General features: G+C 39.0%; 1 protein-coding gene and 3 long non-coding RNA genes across 5 annotated transcripts; all 4 read left to right on the forward strand.

Moving 5' to 3' along the window:
- The first annotated feature begins 4,754 nt into the window (after positions 1 to 4,754).
- Positions 4,755 to 6,350, forward strand: LOC128239953 (uncharacterized). Its single transcript, XR_008261974.1, has 4 exons — positions 4,755 to 4,897; positions 5,086 to 5,227; positions 5,421 to 5,561; positions 6,217 to 6,350. It is a non-coding gene; the product is annotated as an uncharacterized LOC128239953 (long non-coding RNA).
- A 295-nt stretch (positions 6,351 to 6,645) lies between these two features.
- On the forward strand, positions 6,646 to 8,268 carry LOC128239952 (uncharacterized). The gene is made up of 4 exons (XR_008261973.1): positions 6,646 to 6,804; positions 7,378 to 7,534; positions 7,800 to 7,941; positions 8,178 to 8,268. It is a non-coding gene; the product is annotated as an uncharacterized LOC128239952 (long non-coding RNA).
- A 591-nt stretch (positions 8,269 to 8,859) lies between these two features.
- Positions 8,860 to 10,940, forward strand: LOC128241808 (uncharacterized). The gene is made up of 4 exons (XM_052958893.1): positions 8,860 to 8,973; positions 9,377 to 9,430; positions 9,931 to 10,126; positions 10,430 to 10,940. Exon 4 carries the CDS (start codon positions 10,455 to 10,457, stop codon positions 10,914 to 10,916), a length of 462 nt encoding a protein of 153 aa, XP_052814853.1. The 5' UTR covers positions 8,860 to 8,973; positions 9,377 to 9,430; positions 9,931 to 10,126; positions 10,430 to 10,454; the 3' UTR covers positions 10,917 to 10,940.
- A 1,075-nt stretch (positions 10,941 to 12,015) lies between these two features.
- Positions 12,016 to 15,068, forward strand: LOC128241809 (uncharacterized). 2 transcript variants are annotated; one of them, XR_008262480.1, is made up of 4 exons: positions 12,016 to 12,399; positions 13,265 to 13,350; positions 13,658 to 13,734; positions 14,848 to 15,068. It is a non-coding gene; the product is annotated as an uncharacterized LOC128241809 (long non-coding RNA). The 2 variants fall into 2 exon arrangements; XR_008262481.1 differs by lacking the exon at positions 12,016 to 12,399 and having other exon boundaries at positions 12,418 to 13,350.
- The last annotated feature ends 8,673 nt before the right edge of the window (positions 15,069 to 23,741 follow it).

The following is a 23,741-nucleotide window of genomic DNA, read 5'->3' on the forward strand; positions in this document are numbered from 1 at the left end:
ACAATAACGTATTGTTCTACCTCATGCCTTGTGTACAATCACAATAACGTATTGTTCTACCTCATGCCTTGTGTACAATCACAATAACGTATTGTTCTATCCCAGGTCTGGTGTACAATCACAATAACGTATTGTCCTACCTCAGGTCTGGTGTACAATCACAATAACGTATTGTCCTACCTCAGGTCTGGTGTACAATCACAATAACGAATTGTCCTACCTCAGGCCTTGTGTACAATCACAATAACGTATTGTTCTACCCCAGGTCTGGTGTACAATCACAATAACGAATTGTCCTACCTCAGGTCTGGTGTACAATCACAATAACGAATTGTCCTACCTCAGGCCTTGTGTACAATTACAATAACGAATTGTCCTACCTCAGACAGGATCTTTTATTACGCCTTAATTCTTCTATGATTCGTAAGGCTTTTAGTGGATGTACAGTGCAAATATGTGTGTTTGGTTTTTAAATTAAACTGAAGTGCTTCTACTTTGTTTTCACTCATAGCAGAGTCAACTACGAATACATGCACATAGAGCATAACGCAATGTCAGATAACGTGCTATCATGAGTCTCTGAATGTGACTGGAACATAACACAACCTCGTACAACGTTATACAACGTGTTTTAACGTATAACATAGTGACACCGCGTGTCATAACGTGACAAGGAAATGAGGGTGCAGCGGGGTCACGACGTAGCATACCGGCAGCACAACAAGTCCATTAAAGGAAAAAAAAACGTGCTAGCCGTCAGGACGCGTTATGTTCTTGTATTGCGGTCAGATTGTGACACTTTGACTATAAGGGGCTTCAATATCGGAGAGAACTGCAATATGTATTTGCCACTTTCCAAAGAAAAAAACTGTATTCTCGTTTCTATAAAAAAAATATACGCTACACTCGAATCACGCTTACATTTTAAAAAAAAATAAAATGTTTTCGTGTTTTGTTTTTTGTTTTTTTTTGCTGTCTATATGGCATTTGTCTAAAATATCCGAACGAAGTTGCACTTTGAAATAAATAAGGCGTTCATGGAAGGTAAATATTTAATTGAAACTTCATTTGAACATTCTGATATTCGACCATACTCATCTGTATTTCAAAGAAAGCAAAATATGCAGTATCTAATTTTAGCGTTGGGTAAGTATGACCAGACCCAGTATAATTAGTGTAATGTAACCGCCCCACAATTGCCTCCCCTAGTTATAAGGTATTCATTTCCTGTCATAAAGGTAGAGGTTCCTCATCATCGCATGATTTCAACTTTAAAATACAATGTACATAATTATTTACGGCGAAATGTACTTTCATACTTTCTATGTTTGCTGCAATTTTATAATAATGGGTCATTGCGTTCAAACTTAATTTTGATTGGCTGCTCATTTATGTGCGTAATTCATGCCAAGAAATCCTATCCAATTTTCGATTGAGAAGGAAACCCTTGTTTTCAGGGGCTGCATATACCTGGCATATTTAATGTTCCAGTGAATGGTTTTGTGATTTTCCAGGCAACTTTTATCAGTTATCTGCTAATGGCTAAATCATCGAAATTTAATGGCCCAGTCACTTGTAACCACGCCCTCCCCCGGTCCGGGGGTATACCGGGGATAGCCGGGGGAAAGGGCTGTGTTTTGACTTTCCAGGTGGTTTCGTAGGGCCAGGTGACCGCGGTGGTTTTGTCATTGCGCCAAATTAAGCCCAGATTGGGCCTTATATATAGTCTCTGGGGTGCGGGGGCATTCGGCCGGGGTTTAACCATCAGTTCGTCCCTGCAGAACGGAGATTTTACCCGGGATTGGCTGGAAAGTCAAAGTCCCACCTATTCCCCGGACCTGGGGGGGCCGTGGTTACAATTGACTGGTGCATTAAGCCCAGTATGAATTGCAAGAGAGAAATGTCTTTGGAATAGAGCATGATTCTCAGGTTTTACGCTTCATCTCAATTTTTATATTTCATACTTGTCAAGCATAACACAAACATTTCAATAATGGTTTGGTACTGAATATAGACATGATTTTTTGAACTATAATTAACTTAGTATTAAATATTTGATGTAGTTTAAAAATCTCATTGACAACGGAGTTTAACTCTCTAAACTAGGCATTTAAGTTATGTTTAAAGATTGAAAACATCAAGTACAGATAAATCTTTCTATATTTCTTAACGCCACAACATCTAAATGTATTGAAATAGCGCCTTTAGTTAAATTGTGTCGATTAATTTATCAAATTCATTACTGTATTGTTGTATAAGAGGCTATTAGGATTTGGCCGGTGTAAGGATGTAAACCCTAATAGAATTACGACCCAGTCATTATTCTTTAGAAAAAATGGCCCATGGGTCACACTTTATAGACTACTTGGTTGGTTGTCCGGTCAGCACACTGTTAAGCGCGCTCACTTCTCACCAAGATGACCCCACGTTTGATTCCCGTCGTGGGCGCATGTGAGTTTGGTATAGGGTGGGACATTTGTTTTATCACCGCGTTCTCCGATTTCCACCATCCGATTATTGTTTTTGTTCACAATCGTTATAAAATACATGTATATATTATTATGTTTAAACTTATATTTGATCCATGTGCACGACATAAAATGATACAGGGGAGTCTTTTTTCAGTGGATGTCGAAAATCTTCGGAAAAAATCTTGTTTTTACTACGTGCCTTCATCATTATAAGTAAATAAATGAAGGGCCTTCACATTGACACACAAACGTAGTCCCTTCATCCACAACTTCATAGTTGATTATCGCGAGATTAACAGCAGTACAAGTAGTAAATTGGATAGTTAGTAGTTGGAGTCATAGCTGAAGCTGTAGAAGTGGCAGCAACAACAGTATAAACAGCTGTGTCAGTGGTTTCAGGGGAAGCATATTGGTGGTTGCAGTGCTGGTGGCGGCAGTGGTGTTGTGGCGGTGGTGATGACAGTAGTGGTAGTATGAACAGCAAAAACTGCAGCATTACCAGCTGTATTACTAAGACTTGAAGCGCACACATTAAATGACCAAACATGTTAAATTAATATATTTATTTAAACTTCAATATTACATAGTCAGTTCTGTTTGGGGTTATACACTTTTTTACAGACACAATCGTGGAGAGTCATTTTATTATTTATAGAGGTGGGGGGGCACAATATTATTCAGGAAATGAGTCACTTAAGGATAATGATTTTATGTCGGCCCAAATATGTTCCTACACCGATCAAGGTATGAAGACAATGCAAGATGCATCTCACAGTAATACGAAAATGAATTCACAATGGCAGCCCCAGAATGTGTTCTTGATGATGTAAACACAATTGAAGTAGATTTGACATTCGATCAGATTTAGGTTACATTTACATTCCAAATAAAACGGTTGTAATAAGCGTACTATTTTAATTAAAAGCTGCCACATGTTTAAAACAGTTTAATGTTACTCAGTAAAAAACAACAACATATTTTATGTATAAGTTTACATTAAGTTTAACTTGTCAATAATTATGTATAACACTTAATATTTCTTCATGTTTTTCTTAGCAAAATTTAATACATAATTTTTCCAAATCTTGACCCAAACAGCAGCAATTCCCAAGACATGATAACACAAGAATTCGACCTTAGATTCTCGGTCAATTAGGGGTTAATGTGTAGCTGAAGTTGACTCTCGTGTAAAATGGAAAAATTGGCTGGTATTTCTTGGCATGAATAATTGAAGTAATTAATTTTTTTCACTTACAATGAACATATATTACAACTGTCATAAATACATTAATATTAGTTGTTATTCTTTACACAAAGAATTAGCACGTACCATGTACATGTAATTAGCTTAGACAATGAAATCTTGTTTGCAACAACAATGTGATGGAATGTTTTTCAGGCCAGCTCCAGGGAGTCAACATCCTAGCCAACCTTCACAAAGGCACCAATGACAACGGGAATCGCAGAGGCTCATCCAGGAAGCAGTGCTAATTATTGGGCGATTGCTGAGGGACACACTACTGGAAATGCAACTCAGTGGACAGGCAGATATCAGGAAATCCCCATGGTATATTGTCATTATGGTGAATGAGACAACATATGTCTCCGTCATTATTGAGATGATTGTCTACATCAGGTACATAGTTACTAAATGTTGTCAATCATATTTGTATATGAATACCATTTGAAAATACTATGGTTGTTTTCTTAATTATGCAGTATTACATTTTCTGTATTTAACACTCGGGTATCTGAAGGATGAGGCTGGCTGATCGGAGTTCTTGTCCATGTTGCCTTTTGTAGACTAGAAAGCTGACACCATCATAGCTGCCATCACCTACCTCTGTCAACCTGTGACTGGACCAGATGTGTGCCTTTGGCAACAATGGGGCTGCTGCATTGGTGGGTTGAAAAAAATGGGGTGGCAATGCAATTGCGGCAGAGAGTACCCCATCTTGTCAACAACCACTACCTTTCACATAGGTTGCCCCTTGCTACAGTCTAGGCAGTCAAGATTGTACCATACCTTCCTCAAGTTAAGGATTTTTATGACAAGAGCCCTGTCAGGACAAGTGGCTTGAGGGAAATACAGGTAAATTGATAGCTAATTCCCTTAGTGAATTTGCAGGTTTAAAGCTTGCAAGTCATCCCTAAAATATTTCTGCTGACAAAAAACTAAGTACCGGGTAACTGCTATTTGAAATATTTTATTTCCCATATTTAGCACCCCAAAATTATGTTTGTTATTTCAGAATGTGCTGAAGGAACCTATACTGCAATTGTTAGAGGTGGAGGATGTAAGATTGATGTGGCAGGAGAAGACAACAACTATGTTGATGAAGTGCCTGCCATCCATGATGTGAAGTCCCTTCACATGACTGGCTGATGTTTTGCCTCACCTAGCAGAACTGTCTGTTGCTGTGCCGGTATGTCATCTCGAGTCAGACCTAGTAAATTTATTTATTACCAGTAACATTTATAGAATTATTTCAACTACACCCTCTGATGACTTAGTCATAACTCTTTGTTTAAAGGCACATTCAAAAGATCTATTTAAGGCTAATTGAATGTAATTGATAATTAATCACTCGGTTTGCCTTGTGGTTATTTTCAGAGATGAGGTGTACACAACTGTAAAGCCTCTGTAGAAGGGGGTACACCCGGGCAAGGCCTACCAAGTGTCTGAAGACAGCGTGACCTCCTTGAACCATCAAGGCTTTACTTCAGAGATAGATATTGACTATTTCTGGAACAAGGTACACATGAACAGTTATTTCCATGTACACCTCTGTGAACATATTATTTTTACTGTTACTGATGTTCTTATTAAAAAATTAAATGTAATAGAAGTTGATATATACTGCATCTTGTTGTAATTCAAAAAAAAAATGATTAAGAGTTCAAGATCATTTAATTATGTTCAGGTGTTAAAACTGTTGTCATTTGCAGATCTACATCCCCTTCCCGAACATTGTGGTGAACCTAGAGGATCGATTCCCAGACCTGCCACTCCTCCAGAAGTTTGAGGTCTTTAACACCCGGAAATTCTTTGGGGAGGAGCCAACCTGCTGTGGGGAAGATGACATTAAGGTAATGAGTAAAACAGAATAGAAAGAATTGTGAATGCTTAGAAAGAAAGCAGTCACAAGATGCCTTGACAAAACAGCCTTGTTTTTTTATATGATAATGCAAATGGAATAGTTTTTACAGTCATGGTGTGAATTATATTTCCTTTCAAGACCTTGTTGAGCACTTCCACCTTCCAGTAGATAAGACTTAAGTGAGTGGAGGCAGGTGTGGAGCACTCTGAGTGACAGCTGACTTGGCAGACAAGGCCATGGAGTAGGTGACCACAAACCTGAAAACATTTCATAACAGAGGATGATTTTTTTACCTTGAGAGAGGTGTAGAACTTCAAGAACTGTATGAAAAACACTGCCTGGCTAATAGTACAGTAATACTTGAAGCTTTGTCTTGTTGATTCATGGATATGTATTGTTTCATCTTCATTTCTAACTCCTGATTCGTGAGCAAGAATAAGTGGTGATTCATGTGGTAAACGCATGGTTTTATCTTTTTCATACACATTTAGTTGTGATACATTATTTTGATATTTTCACCATGGATTTAGAGCAGATAATTTCAGAGCTAGGTTGTATTGAAAGCAGCCTGGACCATACTTGTATGTTATTAGGTCATTGCTTTCAATGACTTTGACTGTGAGCATTCAAATATTTGTCTTCAGACCCGGTAGGAGAGTATGTCAGAGATGGTATGCTGAAAGCTAAGCAGGCCAAAGTTGATTGAAAGGATTCTGCCCTGACCTTTGGGAACTGTACAAGACGGGTTTGTGGAGCAGGGATAGTGATGATGACAGAGGTAGGGTACTTTGTTGTAAAGCTTTGATATATGAGTTTTAAGAGCATGTCATAGTCAAGGGGCGTATGAATCTTGTCAAATCTCGGACAAAAACAGAGATAGCAATGATTATCAGGTAGGTATTGTAATGTAGTGTTTATGTAAACTCCGGACTTACAGGGAATACTAATCGTGCTAATGGAGAAAGTGTAGTTTTAATGTGTTTGTGCTTGTAAAAGTTAGCTTTCTAGTTGGAGAAAAAAGTAATGTATGAAACCTTGCAGGAGGATAAAACTTCACAAGATAATATCAACATCAGGGGAAAACTGCATGATTTCTAGTAACTGTCCCTAGATGAAGAAGTAACAACATGGACTCATATCTTCCCAGGGATGAGAGGCCAGGACTGAAATGGGCTGCAGGGGCCAGAAGTAACAATATAGCCAACATTGTTCGAGGTCTTGTTGCTACAAAGGTAGGGATGCAAATTTTAGTTGTCATAGCCTTGGTTTTGTTGTCGATTCTGGACCATTACTAAAACTGTTCAAGATATTTAGACGGAACTTGGTACACATGTTGCCAGGGACAATGCACACATGTTAAGCAAGGCCGATAATTACGTCTTTAATAATTGTTTTGCCTTATTTAACTAACAAAGCAGACAAGCCTTCGTCTTTGCTCCATTGTGCATTTCTTTGGCTTTGATATACCATAGGTTTTTATAGGGTAAGTCAAAATGTGAGATTATGAATTTGAAGAGAAGGGTTGGTAGAATATATAGTAGAATGTATTGTTTAGACTCCGGATGGCTGTATCAACAAACATGGATATGGTCAGTTTTGATACAGAGATTTTCGGGGACCCTTAATTCGCATGTTATAGTAGACACATTGCACATCATGTCTCCCATTTAGCGGATCTTGAGGTCAACCCCCCTCCCATTCAACAGGCTTCACATTTATGCAATATAACCTTTGTCTTAACGTGAATCATCTTTATTTTGAATCAAAAACCGTAAACACCTCAAGCAAAAAAATTGTTATTGCAGCTGCTGTTTGGGATGTATGAGTAAAGACAGCACCGGCTTCCGAACTGCAAGATTTATCAGATGCAGATGAACAGTCAGTCAAGCACGGGTTTTCTAGAACACGAGGCTACTGAGGGCTTAAACTAGTTTACTTTTCGTGATGTTAAGACCTTATGAGGTAACTACATGCTCTGGGTGATAAAGGCTGCCCAGTTATAATTGTTACTTTTTTCTAAACACATTTCTAGTTAGTTGTTCAGTCATCAGTGTCTGTCGCCAAAGAATCACCAAAAATGCATGTTTCAGCATTGTTGACAGTACTCCTGTATTGAACGTCTCACACTTTTGTGTGGAAGTGTCATCTGATATGCTCATAACTGCCTGTCCACTGAGTTGCATTTCCAGTATAGTTTGAGTGCATGGTTGTTCTCTGTCATTTTCAGGTACTTGATATCGTGTGTGGGCAGAAATGCAGAATGGTACCACCAGTCACTGAAGCCACCTTTCTCATCACGGACGAGAGACTTGTCAGACAGTGACTGTAGTTTTCAGAGTAGCACTCGATTGAAGCTCTACAAACTTCAGGTTAGCGGTAAATCAGGCCCATATGTTGCTGGTACCAATCTCTAGCAATCTTTTAGTAATTATAAAACAGCTTATATGTCCTAAGCAAGTGCCAAAGCAGCTTTTTGTTTAGACAGTTTGGATGCGCAATTTTGGAAACATTTATGGGATCCAATTAGCGCCTCTGTCTTTTTAATTTGCTTAGATCCAGGAATTACTGAGGGTCAGCTTTTTAACAGTTTTTGCATCACTTTCAGTTGTCAGTGTTTGAACCAGTATATCATCCTTTGCTGTACAGCGGGCATAGCCACCTTGACATTCAACATCGTAATTTGTGTTGCACAGGTAAGCACCACTCAGCACAGCTTGTTTTGGAGTTCAATTGCCACCACATACTTGTGACTTGTATGATTTTCAATAGCCACACTATAGACCTGAGAAGCAGCTTGTCAAGATTTGTATGAAGCAACCATGCGATTGGAATTATAGTGGCCATCCACTTAAAGTCTGCAGTGAATTAGATTTTCTGTTGTGCTCAATGACAAGTTGGCACTAGGCTGCCATGTCATTGAGTTTAATAGTGTTTCTACAGGTGTTATCAACAAGTTTCTGCATATGACTTCTTGCAGGAGCTGGAATATCCATATTACCGTATGTCACAGAAGCACATTTTCCTAGGTAATTCCAGCAGGTATATCCTGAATAAGCAAGCAACATGTTTAATACAGCTCCTTTGCACTCGCTAAAGTGCTTACTTTTTTCAAAACTTGTACAAGTTTAGATCCCAGACCAAACCTTGTTTCTTTGAGAATACTTCAATTCAGATTCTGGCACTTACTATCATTTTGCATTCAAACTACATACATGGACACTTTTTTTAGTGGTTAAGAACTTTCTCAATTTCACTATGCGGTTTCCCAGATGAACATCCTCCTATTGCAGATACTGCCAAGAGCATACCGTACTTGCACTGGGCAAGTTTTCCAACCATGTGGAATCAACATCTCCAGCTGAACCTCAAGGGCATGGAAAAATATCAGACTCCTTAGCATGGTGAGCTTTTGTGTATTTATTTCCAGGGCCAGTATTCATAAAACATCTTAAATAAGTTTTGTAATTTTAGTATCTCATTGGTCATATGGTATTTTATCATGAAAAAAATATTGAAAAAAACTACTTTATTTCATAAAATTAATTCAAAATGAAACTTTAATTTGATATCACATAATAAATGTGTTTTTTTATTTAACTTTAAGAAATTGACTCAAGTTAGGAAATGACTTAAGATGTTTTATGAATACCGCCCTGGTCTGTAAACCCTGCCAGACTTCTTGCAGTTTAGATTCCCTTACATCATTTTTACAAAAAGTACCAAAATGGAACCACAGCTGTGACAGCTTTTCAGACTTGATACTTGAGGAACCATAATATAGAGAAAGCCTTTTTGATTTTTCAGAATTCTGATGGGTTATAAGAGTCCTTGTGAACCTGTCAATTTCTTCACCCAGGGGTAAGGGCAGATGGAGTATGTAAATACTTTCCTTTCGTCATTTTTACAAAAAAGTACCCAGAGTTTCTCAAATGAATCACAACTGTGACAGCTTTTGGATGAACAGATAAGAAAATAAACACTGTTTTATAAGGTTTATTTGATTTTATTTAATCACCATTTTGAAGCTAATAATTGATATCTACAATAATTATATACTAAAAATAATTCAATTGTATGAAGTTATTTTGCATTGTATTTCATTATTTAAATATTGAAATACCTTATTTTCTATTGAAAAGTCAAAGTTTTTTTCCTTGGCATTAAATTCCTGTAAAGGTTTCTATCATAAAGGTCTATAAAAACACATTTAAAATGGTGTGAAAGGACTTAATCAACAATCTTTCTTCCTATTTATGTAGCATTTGATGTGTACATTGCCTTCTTGTATGTATTTTAAGTTTACACATTCATTATATAACATTTGAAGACATTTACATGGTTTATATGATATTTTGCAGGACCTATTTCATGGATGGATTCAGAGATGACCCCAGAGATGCGGCTATGACTGTGTCATATGGACTTTATATATGATAAACAGGAGTAATTTAACATATAGCAAAGAAGGGAATTTCATTCCTTGCCAACACCTGAACAAGTCTGAGCATCCAAGCCTCTATACCGATTATAGAATGGTGGCTTGAACAGCAATAGGTAGGAAATAATCAACATTAACTCGTATACATGCGCTAAAGTGTAAATGGGGGAAAAATTAAGATGTTATGAATGATATTAAAAAATCATTTTTTATCATGTAATTAATGTTTAATTTCTCGATTATAATAGAGCAGTTTTCTTATACACACCACACACACATGTAATTGATATAAGTCGTATTTGAATGTTTTAATGGTGCAATGAAGATTAAGGTTATGCGTCCTATGGTTGATAAACATGTGGTGGTTTGCCTAGTAACCTATTTCTGTATGTATTACTAACAAAGTCATCTACCTTAAGGGCTTCACAGTCTTGGTTGTGAGCAATGGCTTGGGACACAGATGCTGGGACTCAGTCACAAGAGGAGAAGGTCAGGACACAGATGCTGGGACCCAGTCACAAGAGGTGGAGGTCGGGACACAGATACTGGGACCCAGTCACAAGAGGAGGAGGTCGGGACACAGATGCTGGGACCCAGTCACAAGAAGAGGAAGTCGGGACACAGATGCTGGGACCCAGTCACAAGAGGAGGTCGGGACACAGATGCTGGGACCCAGTCACAAGAGGAGGTCGGGACACAGATGCTGGGACCCAGTCACAAGAGGAGGAGGTCGGGACACAGATGCTGAGACCCAGTCACAAGAGGAGGAGGTGGGGACACAGATGCTGGGACCCAGTCACAAGGGGAGGAGGTCAGGACACAGAAACTGGGACCCAGTCACAAGAGGAGATCGGGACACAGATGCTGGGACCCAGTAACAAGAGGAGGTCGAGACACAGATGCTAGGACCCAGTCACAAGAGGAGGTCAAGACACAGATACTGGACCCAGTCACAAGAGGAGAGAGTCGGGAAACAGATGCTGAGACCCAGTCACAAGAGGAGAAGGTCGGGACACAGATGCTGGGACCCAGTCACAAGAGGAGAAGGTCGGGACACAGATGCTGGACCCAGTCACAAGAGGAGAAGGTCGGGACACAGATGCTAGGACCCAGTCACAAGAGGAGAAGGTCGGGACAGATGCTGAGACCCAGTCACAAGAGGAGAAGGTCGGGACACAGATGCTGGGACCCAGTCACAAGGGAGGAGGTGGGGACACAGATGCTGGGACCCAGTCACAAGAGGAGGTCGGGACACAGATGCTGGGACCCAGTCACAAGAGGAGGTCGGGACACAGATGCTGGGACCCAGTCACAAGAGGAGGTGGGGACACAGATGCTGGGACCCAGTCACAATAGGAGGTGGGGACACAGATGCTGGGACCCAGTCACAAGAGGAGGTCGGGACACATATGCTGGGACCCAGTCGAAAGAGGAGGTCGGGACACAGATGCTGGACCCAGTCACAAGAGGACGAGGTCGGGACACGATGCTGGGACCCAGTCACAAGAGGAGGAGGTCGGGACATAGATGCTGGGACCCAGTCACAAGAGTAGGTGGTCAGGACACAGATGCTGGGACCCAGTCACAAGGGGAGGAGGTCGGGACACAGATGCTGGGACCCAGTCACAAGAGGAGGTCGGGACACAGATGCTGGGACCCAGTCACCACAGGAGGAGGTCAGGACACAGATGCTGGGACCCAGTCACAAGAGGAGGAGGTCAGGACACAGATGCTTGGACCCAGTCACAAGAGGAGGAGGTCGAGGCACAGATGCTGGGACCCAGTCACAAGAGGAGGAGGTCGGGACACAGATGCTGGGACCAAGTCACAAGAGGAGAAGGTCAGGAAAAAGATGCTGGGACCCAGTCACAAGAGGACGAGGTCGGGACATTGCTGCTGGGACCCAGTCATAAGAGGAGGAGGTCGGGACACAGATGCTGGGACCAGTCACAAGAGAAGAAGGCGGGACACAGATGCTGGGACCCAGTCACAAGAGGAGAAGGTCGGGAAAAAGATGCTGGGACCCAGTCACAAGAGGAGGAGGTCGGGACATAGCTGCTGGGACCCAGTCACAAGAGGACGAGGTCGGGACATAGCTGCTGGGACCCAGTCACAAGAGGACGAGGTCGGGACACAGATGCTGGGACCCTGTCACAAGAGGAGGAGGTGGGGACACAGATGCTGGGACCCAGTCCTAAGAGGTGAAGGTCGGGACACAGATGCTGGGACCCAGTCACAAGAGGAGAAGGTCGGGACACAGATGCTGGGACCCAGTCACAAGAGGAGAAGGTCGGGACACAGATGCTAGGACCCAGTCACAAGAGGAGGAGGTCGGGACACAGATGCTTGGACCCAGCCAAAAGAGGAGGAGGTGGGGACACAGTCACAGGTACATGGAGCCATTTGTTCATAAAGCAATGGAAACTACCAGGACAAGCCCAGAAGCCTTAAATTTAACCAAGATCCAAAATAAGAATTAAGGCCAAGCAAGCACCAATCAAGAGACACAATGCTATAAGACAATCGGGCTGAGAAACATTATGAAAATAGTGTCATTGGTGATTGTTGGGGTGACATTTATTGCACTGTTAGTGAAACTTAAGTGAAAATTAAGTAAGAACTCCTTGGGGCTGAAACAGGCTTATGTGCACTCAACCTGACAGTATAACTAGCATAGTATTTTTTCCAAGCACATTTAACACATACATGTAGTAAAATATGAAAGATGAAAATGGTCATACAAGTTTGTTGTGTTTGGGGTCTTTCAATAAAAGATCTGATGTTTCCCTCCCAGGTGGTAGTTATCTGTAGATCTGTTAAGTTATACCTGCTGTAATGTCCATAAAACAAGAGAGCCGCGGAACAAACACCAACATTTCTCTCTTGATTTACATTCCCCAAAGGGGCACAACTCATCAAGCATTAAAGCCAGAAAAATGGGCCTTGCTGAACATATCCACCAAGTTTCATTTAAATACATCAACATTTTTTTTCTTGTTATTACCATGGTAAAGTTTATGCACAAAGACGGCACTGTTGAAGCCTTTAAAACTGACAGTACCTTTCTATTTTTCTTTGAAAAACAGACAATTAAATCAATTGTGTGTCATTTATAACATTGAACAGAACATGTGCAAAAATTTCTTTAGGAAAATCAATGTCCTACATGACTTATAAATTTCAAGATTTTATTAGTTGCATTCCATTTAGTTAACGTCCATGATGTATTGATAAAGACTTGTTTCAAACTTTAGTCCGAAGAAGCAGACAGGCAATCCCAGGAATACCAGTCCATTCTGTTCCGCTCTTCAGCAGTAAAGACGATAGCGACATGTAAAAGGTAAGTGGCTCTAGGGTAACATTTAAATCATTAATTAACAAGACATATCTTTAAAAAAGATAAGCAGCATTCAATTAGTAAACAATGTCATAAAGAGTGTATGTGAAAGCTGTTTGAACTTAACATGTGTATATTGTTTCATTTAAATATCAAACAATATATATGAAAATATGTAAGATATGTATTATTAAGTGGTAATTAATGACATCTGGATGTAAGTTTTATGGGATGAGTTTCTTACATTTAATATGTCTACTCTATAATAAATCGTATTAGAATTGCTTGACCATTTTGCATTTATCAACAGTAACCAGACTTAGAGGAAGATACTTGGTAGCTGATCGCAGACTCAACAAGAAGGCTCCTGTTCTGGCTTTGAGCAAGGTAAATAAAACTAGATATATTGGGTTCTGACAATTAGAATTGAATGATTTAACTAGACTGTCCTTCGCAGAATTAATTAAACACAAAACTCCCATAGGGCTCACACAGATGACAGCGTCCAGCGTCTGAGTTGATTCATATCGAAGCAAATAGCGCCTGAGAGCACTTTGTAGCCTATAATGTGATGAGGTCATGGTAGGGCTGGAGAATAAAACAATTCAAAGCCTCACACACAATCCAGTATCACTGTTTGCTTCTTAATGAAAAATGAAAAAGTCATAAATTTATTATATCATCATTCAAACAATATGTTTAAAGGTAGTGAAAGTAGTTTGCAATTCAAGCATGTTTTGAAACTCGTTTAAACTGAAATTTAAAACTACAACATTAAACTCACTTTCAAGGATGTTAATTGTTTTTTTTAGCTTAGAACCTGGGACCAATATACATGTAATCTTACTCCCAGTAAGAACATACAATTATCAATAACTTGTTGCGAATATTATTGTATGACATGATAAAGTGGTTAACTTGGCATGAATCTATTTAGGGCAATTTTTTGTTTTTGAGTGATTTTTTAAGTGTTTTTTTCTCCCAATTAACTTATTTTAAGAATACGCTTTTAAAAAGAGTGAAATAATTTTGGATAATGCCCTTTGATACCTGGAAATCAATATTTGAGGTTGAGATGTGACTATTGAAGGGTAAATTCCTGATATCTGGGTCTGATCTTTCTTGATACTTAAAATTCTGATGAAGTCATATGTGGTCAACAATAAGGTCAATCTTAGAAAATACTTATTTAAGCATCTCATCCATTTTTTGCCAAACTAGACAAGAATAACATTCATCAAGTTCAAATATAAGTAAGTTAATTTTTTGTCAAATAGTGGTCACTTTGTCAAATCTTTTAACAACTATTTTACTTAGTAGGGGCTTGTAATTTTACTTTGTAGGGGCTTTTTAATGATTGTGTTGATATTAGTTTAAGTTGGTTAATTTTAAATAATGGCCGTCTCCATTCAAAAAGAGGTAACCATTTCAGCCAAAGTAGGCAGTGTTGTCAGATGAGAAATATAATCTATTTGACATATACATTTGTTTGTTTTTCAGAGTTGAAAATCAAGGAGCTGTGATGTACAATAGAGGTACGCTCAAACGTGGAGGAAATGTTCAACCCTGACCGGACCCAGTTGCCAATAATCTTTATACTGCGATTGGTTAGGAAGTCTTATTCAGGCCAAATGCTGCACTGGCCAAGAGCTTGGTCACAAGGAAGGATACAGGAAGACAGTTGTGTTGATGAACAGCAGCTAGGCAGGAACAGTACTCTGTATGGGGAGAAGACAATAAATGATCACACTGTCAGTCAGCACCAGCTGAAGCTGATTGTTTGCATTTCTATCATGCAGGCACTATGTGAATGAGACATAATTTACAGTTTAATTTTCATTTGTTCTGCCATAAATTATAATAATTAGATGTTGTTAATTTTCTATTAAGTTTATATTCCTGTTCATTTTGTTTTATTATTCCCCGCCAAACGGAAGGTTTCAGGAGAGGGGGTTTTGTTTTGGCGTCTGTCCGTCAGTCATTCTGTTCGTTCATCCGTCCCTCCCTAACCATAACTTGGTAGGCATTGACTAGAAATGTTAAAAATTGGTCAGAATGTTCCCCTTGATCATATCTCGACCACATGTAAGTGGGGTCAAAAACTAGGTCAAATCTTATAAAATCTTTTGAACAAACTAAAGGCATTATACATGGTCAAACCTTAATCAAAATGTTTTCCCTGATGAACTCTTGGACATATATAAAAGGTCACATATGATCGAAAATTAGGTCATTAGGAAAATCTTAGAAAAATCTTGTCATGGTATTTGATTGGTCAGATTTTGTTTAAACTTGGTCAGGATGTACCCTTGATGAAATATGGACTGCTTGTAAAAGTGGGTCACTAGGTCAAATCTTTGGAACAAACTAGAGGCATTAAACAAGGTCAAATATTCATGAAACCTAATCAAAATGTTTCCTTGTTATTTCAGGAATAAGCCAATCAATTATGCATTCATGCTTTTAATTTTTTAATAATTTGTCCCCTCCTCCCTCACTGAGAGGAAAAGTGGATTATATTAATGGTAGGTGTTTGTTTGTGCGTCAGAGCAATCTTGTCCATGGCATAACAAGGACTTTGAGGTGTTTCTTCAAACTTCATATACAGAATGATCTTATTGCGAGTGCACAGGAATCATAACTCTTGCTGCAGTTTTTTTTTAGTTATTTCCTTTATTTATTTTCATACTTATTTTTTGTCTGGAGTCTAACTTAAAAGACTTTAAAGTATTGACTTTAAACTTCATATACTGATAGATCTCATTTAGGAGAAGTGCAGTGAATATGAACCATAACTCTGGCTGTCATATCTTTTTGTCATTGCCCTTTGAAAAATTTCATTGTTTTCCTTTGTTCTAAGGGGAAGTTGTTACTGTTAAGATAAATACGATTTATTTTGATTAGGCAAGATGCAAAAAGTACAACAAAAGCACTCTGAGATTTTTACTGAGTATTTTTAACATAACAGTATAGGGTTTTACAATTGTATAAGAGCTGCAGTGGCAAAATTAGTGATGATTACAATAATAATTTACATTTTACAATTAACATAATTATATGACAATTTTTATAATATGAATTGATTCTAATAAAACAGTTTGAAAAACAGTGTAGTATCATTGTTATTAAAAATATATAAGAGAAGCATGAATGATAGGTGCCAAGCTTAGATGTCCATTTAAAGCTGTAAAAGCAATTAATGCAAAAATTGTTTGGACTATTAAAGCCAATTACCCACAGGTATAATGATGTTCCATGATGTTGTATCACACATGGATGGCAGCTATCACAGAAACTTAGTTACCATATCATACAGTATGATGTATTATGACAGTCTGTGACTGCTCTTGTTAGCTTTAAAGTCATCGATCTATTTTTGTTGTTGTTTTCTTTCTTTTATTTATTGATGATTTGTTAGATTGTCAATTATCCATTCATTTAATGATTTCTGTTTTCATTTATTTGTTACTTTGTCAAATAAACATTCGTTCATTTGTGTTTGGTTATCTATTGGCAGACCCAGAGATATAATAATGTAGGATTTCCAAAAGTATTGCACCGAGTCACATGAAACTTGATAGGAATGTTGGTCAGCATGGGAAATGGTGCGCCTGCAATTTGTATGACATTCCATTTCAAATCTAAACTAAGTTAAAGTTATGGTCCTTTACTTATTAAAAAATTGTTTAAAATTAATGATAATATTATGTGTCACAGAGAGCTCCAAGGAAGTTGCACCTACACACATGACTCTAATTTTTAAGCAATGAATTGAAAAAGTAAAAAAAATAGCAATTGAGATTTGAAAACATCAGTAGAATAGAGCATTGCATGATAGCCTGAATATGGATCTTCAAACATTGTGTAACGCTATTGCTAACTACCCATATACCAAGTTTCATATTTATCTCTTTAGAACATTCTAAGCCATTGCACAAAAAACACCCAATTTTAAAAAATAGAAAAATATCGGGTTAAGGGAGATAACTAATTACATATGCAGGATGGAGTTATTATTCTTTGGAAACTGCACTTCCTTTCATTGCAATAAATACACCATATTTCACTTGAATCACTTTTTGAGGTACATTCCAAGAAATGGCATGGAAAAGCAGCCATTATGGAAAACTTAGAGTTAAGGGGAAATAAATATGCAGGATATGATTATGATTCTTGGGTTTACACTTCCTCCTGTTGCCATCTTTCCACATCCCAAGTTTCATTTCATCCTTTTATTTATTCCCACAGATGTGGCTGGGACATGAACCCATTTAAGAAAAACACATCGTTTAAGGGGAGGTAACCATGGAAAACGTGTGGGGCAGGATTATGGTATTATGCACTGCACTACCTCCGCATTCCATCTACATAAAAAGTTGCATAAAATAATGTTTAATAAAAATTATGTCCATGCGTAACATAAACACAATGGTCTCTTTGTGCAGTGTTTTTGTTAATAGCTTTATGTTTGTTTGTCATGTGTGCAAAAACAGACGAGCGTTTATTGTTCACTGTCCGAATATCACGCTAACCCAATCTTGTTTGTTCCATAACGGAATGGATAATCTGAATGGAATCACTATGAATTTGTTTTCGTAATTATTTTGGCCATGTTTGGAGACGTAGTCTTTGAAAATGTTACTATTAAGATGAGATGTCAGCTTGTCCTGTGTGAGTTACAGTATTTCTTACAATGTTGATGACATTGACAAATTGTGGCCGACAAAGCGTATTCCGGGACGCCTGGCTGTACGACAGGCCGTGGCTAACAAAGCGTGTTCCAGGGACGCCCGGCTGTACGACACACCGTGGCCGACAAAGCGTGTACAAGGGACGCCCGGTTGTATGACAGGCCGTGGCCGACAAAGCGTATTCCAGGGCCGACAAAGCGTTTCCAGGGACGCCCGGCTGTACGACAGGCCATGGCCGACAAAGCGTATTCCAGGGACGCCCGGCTGTACGACAGGCCATGGCCGACAAAGCGTATTCCAGGGACGCCCGGCTGTAAGACAGAGGGTGTGACCGAAGAAGCAGCTTTCAGGAACGCCTGGCTGTTCGACAGAGGCCCTAACCGATGAGCTTGTTCCATGAACGCCCGGCTGTACGATAGGGATACCGACGAAGACTGTTCCAGGGACGCCCGTCTGTATGACAAACGGTGAGATTGGCGAATCGTGTGTACTTCCCAAATATTGATTCATCCCGACTGGGTGGCAGACCCAGGGCTGGGACCTTGGACTGGTGACGAACGTGTAGGGCCCCGTCTCCCAGAACATGCATACGTGGCAGACCGTCGGGCGAGACAGGCGTACGGCATAGAAGAAACGTTTCATACTTACGGCCTGAAGGCCAAAACGTCGGTCGGCGTGGTGTGGGAGCTTGCATCTGGTTCACCAACCAAACAATATTTTTTTATAATATCTTGCTCGTGAAAATAAAAAGTTCAACAAAACGGGCGCCGTAAGTTTTAGTGTGTTCTAGGCTTGACCCGAAAAGCAGTTTTATAACATGTTAAAAAATAAAGGACCAACAGTTACCAGTTATCAAATCACTGAATTATGATGGAATGCAGATTTGATCTAAAATGAAATTATTACTAGTTTCTTTTATGCTTTCCGGTTAAATAACAAGCTATTTGCACCCCATTTGAAAATGTTTGTGTTGATTTGACGGCTTAAAGAGTGTGGTTTCCACATTGCTTTATGCAAGTAACGTAGCGTACACAATGTGGGACTGATTTGTTTTTACATGACCTCCCCAAATTGAAGACGACATTATGTTTCTAACGCGAATCCAATTGAATTGACATATATTTTATCATAAAAGAAACATGAAACTTGTTAAATTTGGTGTTCGAATTATATTTCACCGACTGAAAGCATTAAGTGGTGTAGTGGTTATTGTGAGGCGTTGCATCGCGCATGTTGGCCAAGATGACATGACAACTTATGCAGACTACGAAAACGTTAGTTCAGTCTTCTGCAACGACGGTTTATTGATTTATAGCTGGCTCTCTGAACCACACGTACACTTAAGCGGATACAATTCTGAAATCAGTCAACTCTTGGAAAAAAGTTGGGTTTTTTAAAATAGGGGCGTGGATAAGGTTAAGTGGGACAGCGTACTGCAACTGGAAATTAGGTCTGATTGTTTTCAAGATCCAACATTTAGAATCTTTCACAAACTGATCACTAACGGTTCCGGGGACGACGGAGCGGGTAAATATGGTATAGAAAACGTCAAACCTGGATTCGCCCCTGCAGACAACAATGCGTTTACCACTATGGGAGGTGGTTGATAGCGCTATACAAACCAGGCAAACGTGAGCTTAAGACAGACTGCAATAACGGAGTACTAGAGCACATCTTATTTATTCAATACAAACAATTCTGTTGACTGTGCCTTCTTTTCCAGTAAGCATGAACACAGGCACGAACACTTACCAGAAGACACAATAATTACGTAGACTGGTTCCATATTTTGTTCATACTACTTGCAACGTATTTAAATTGGTACCATTTGAAAGAGTAATTTTTTATTTTATTTACTACCTTGATTATAATAACATGACATAGCATAATATAACTTAATTAGTGCGAAACAACCTGACATGATTCAACCATAGTAACGCGCTACGGTCCAGGTTACGTTATTTCGTACGCATGTTGAATTAAAAACTTAAATAAATATCAGCTGCAGAAATTCTTTAAACATCCGCGATACTGTTAAACGTTCGTGCGACGTCAATTGAAAATATGACGTCAATCGGCCGTTTCATTTTGAAATATTTACCTCAACTTCCATTCCTTAAATAAACTCGATGAACGCAACACACTTCGGACTCCATACACTTTGACCAACCCAATTTCGTTCATACCCCGATAATGACATCAATTCCTTAAATACACAACGTCTGCTCTATGACAGTCACGCATGTCGTGATTTCATCCGGGCGCTTAGAAAGAATAGGAGTGACATCCCGGTTGAGCATTTTCATCCTCCATCAGGATAATGCCCCACCTCATACTGCGGAGACCACTCAGCTTTAAATTAGCGTCCTAGGACTGGAGGTTCTTCTATAACCGCCTTACTCCCCTATTTTCCCGGAGTTGAAGTCCCACCTCAAAGGTCACCGATTTATGGAGCTACAAACGGCTGCAAACATATTGATACACCAGTACCCGGCAGTACTATCATCTTCAACAAATGGCCAAAGAGACAGTCGAACGCTGTTTAAAATGGTCCGGTGAGAAGAAGTGAGATCACACCAGACGTATCTCGAGTACCTTCATGATAATCGACGTCGTTGACGTCGTCGAACAGATCATGACGGGGGCCGATAGTGTACGTCTTCAAATGGTCGTGATTTGATGTAGGAGAGACAGACATTTCGGATATTTACAGACGCAGTTGAGGATAGAACTGTGTTTTGATTTATTTTTTATTAGTGCATGTCTTATACTTTTATGATATAAGGGCAGTCTACGTAATTAATGATCACCCTACATATGTCCGACGTCGAAATGACGTTTGATTTCGGTTGCGACATTGGCGACAAAACCGACTTATTAATCTGGAATATAGCCGATGTTGGGATTTAAACAAAAACGACATCTAACTGGATTCCGAGTCAATTTATGTACATAAAGGGCTGAAAACAACATACACACGAATAACTCGTTGATTTGTTTTAGTATTTGATATCTATTATTTTTTACATTTGTTTTTAAAACATGAACGATTAAAACATGTTTACAAAGGCGTGAAACAATCATCACCAACGGGCACTACCAAATTCAGAAAAAAATCAAATATATGCCACTTCAGTCAAATCCTGGATGAGGCTGCTAACTGGAAATGTATGGTCAAAGGGAAGCAACTCAATTATACAACACGCATGAGAGCTTACACCTTAACTGCCCTTTCCAATTGCTAACATTTTCTCAATTCCACGTACTATTTACATTGAGCATATATAGCAAAATTCTCGGATATCACAGATTCAAAATGTGTATTTTCATTGATTAACTTACCGTTCCAACACGAACTGCAGGACAAGCTACATACAGATAAAATGGAGGTACATAATACGGTGTTCCGTAAGGGCTAAAGTGTAAGACAAGAAAGGCGAATACGCAAAGGGACGAAGGCGAAGACACGAATACGTAGATGTGCGTGAAGTTAGCAGCACAACAGCATAGCAGCAAGCTGCCAGCAGCAAGTTGATATGCTGCTGGCAGCTAGCTGCTGGCAGCTAGCTGCTACATTTTTTAAATATGAATATAATGATTTATATGAACTATATACTACTTTAGTTAATCATTGTATGCTTTCCAGCTGTTTATAGGAATATAAATAGTGGTAAGAAAAAATGAGATTTTACTGTTTTAGCTTAATGTTTGGTAAACTTTTGATTACTTCGGGTCTTTTTGATAAGCGGTCCACCAACACAGTTATTTTCTTGCGAAAGAACAATTTCTCGGACCAACGGGACCATACCAACTAAACGTAATCTTTATTGATAGTAAGGAAACTACAATGCCTAAGATTTGACTACCATTACGAGTAGGTATGATAAATGTTCAAATACCATGCGGACGAAAAGTGCAGGGATGAACTAGGCCACGAGCCCTACAATGTGTGCTATTTCGATAGTTGGAGCTTTTGTCCTGAGTAGGCGAAAATAGAGCTCGAAAATCGAAATTTGCTGCTGTAAAAGCCATTTTGGGGACGCACTGACCCGAAAATTCGAGTAAGGGGACCATAACGAAAAGTGCAGGGATGAACTAGGCCACGAGCCCTACAATGTGTGCTATTTCGATAGTTGGAGCTTTTGTCCTGAGTAGGCGAAAATAGAGCTCGAAAATCGAAATTTGCTGCTGTAAAAGCCATTTTGGGGACGCACTGACCCGAAAATTCGAGTAAGGGGACCATAACGAAAAGTGCAGGGATGAACTAGGCCACGAGCCCTACAATGTGTGCTATTTCGATAGTTGGAGCTTTTGTCCTGAGTAGGCGAAAATAGAGCTCGAAAATCGAAATTTGCTGCTGTAAAAGCCATTTTGGGGACGCACTGACCCGAAAATTCGAATAAGGGGACCATAACGAAAAGTGCAGGGATGAACTAGGCCACGAGCCCTACAATGTGTGCTATTTCGATAGTTGGAGCTTTTGTCCTGAGTAGGCGAAAATAGAACCCGAAAATTCGACTGAGGGAACTTTAGCGAAAAGTGTAATGTTGAACATTCTTCGTTTAACGCTCCTTTGGCTCATGTTCAGCTAGGCATTGTCAGGTTCATTCGAAACAATCATGGTTATTTAAAACTCATTAAAAAGTATATGTAACTGAATTCCAGGCAGGGATCTATTCTGCATGTCAATGGAGATTTATTAACGCCGGCTAGTAGACAACAGGTTTGGATCCTAGGCGCTGATTTGCAATTGAAGTGGGTCCGTCTAGCGCAGGTTCGAATTAAAATTGCCGAAAATAAAACAAACAATAGGCGAATAACACCTGCTCAACAAAAACAATAGCTTTATATATTTAGAGACAGATATTGCCAAAAATTTACATTTATTGCTTTATACTAAGAATTTGCAATCCCAGTTCGCATCTAACGACAAACATTCTAATGCCGAGCAAACTATTTACTAATACCGTACATACGTATCAACGGAGGGTACACAGAGGTAACATTTTGGATGGTATAAAAGGTACGGAGTGTAAACAGTGTTTAAGTAGAGGGGGACAGAGGGGGTTTCATTAAGCAAATTCTGTGTCACAGATTTGCACCAAAAAGTTTTTTTTCTGTAACGAATCTCAGGACATTAATCTAATAGAATTTGTTACGCTTTGATGTCATAATAAAAAAGTACCAAATGTAAAAAAAAGATTGTGTCCGAGACTGGGTTCGAACCCGCGTCGCCAAAATTGAAATTCGGCGTATTCCTTACTGAGCTACCATAACTATGGGAGACATAATTAAATTATAAAGCTATGTCGGTAGTATCACGTGATAACACCGACTAGCCAATCACACATAAGGAATGAATTCTACCTGGTAGACATACCCAGTAATCTTTTTTTAATGGTAAAATACAATATAACTGCTAAACTTAAATAAATTGTAAACTATGTGGTACTTTAATTAGTAAGTTTCAATGCATTGTACACATTTGCAACAAAGTATACGCTGAACTATTTAAACAACATATTAGACATTGAAACACTGATTTTAAATCCTCATCATCCTGTCATTGGAATGTTAAGATAACAGTGACTTTGATTGTTAAGAAATACTGCAGATCACAAGTGTTTCCATTAAACTTCTAGAGCAGTAAAGATTCTGAAGTTCTGAACTATTGGCTCAGTATGTACTTGTACAAAATAAATG

This window comes from Mya arenaria, chromosome 7, assembly GCF_026914265.1.
Source record: "Mya arenaria isolate MELC-2E11 chromosome 7, ASM2691426v1".
Classification (NCBI taxonomy): Eukaryota; Metazoa; Mollusca; class Bivalvia; order Myida; family Myidae; genus Mya; species Mya arenaria.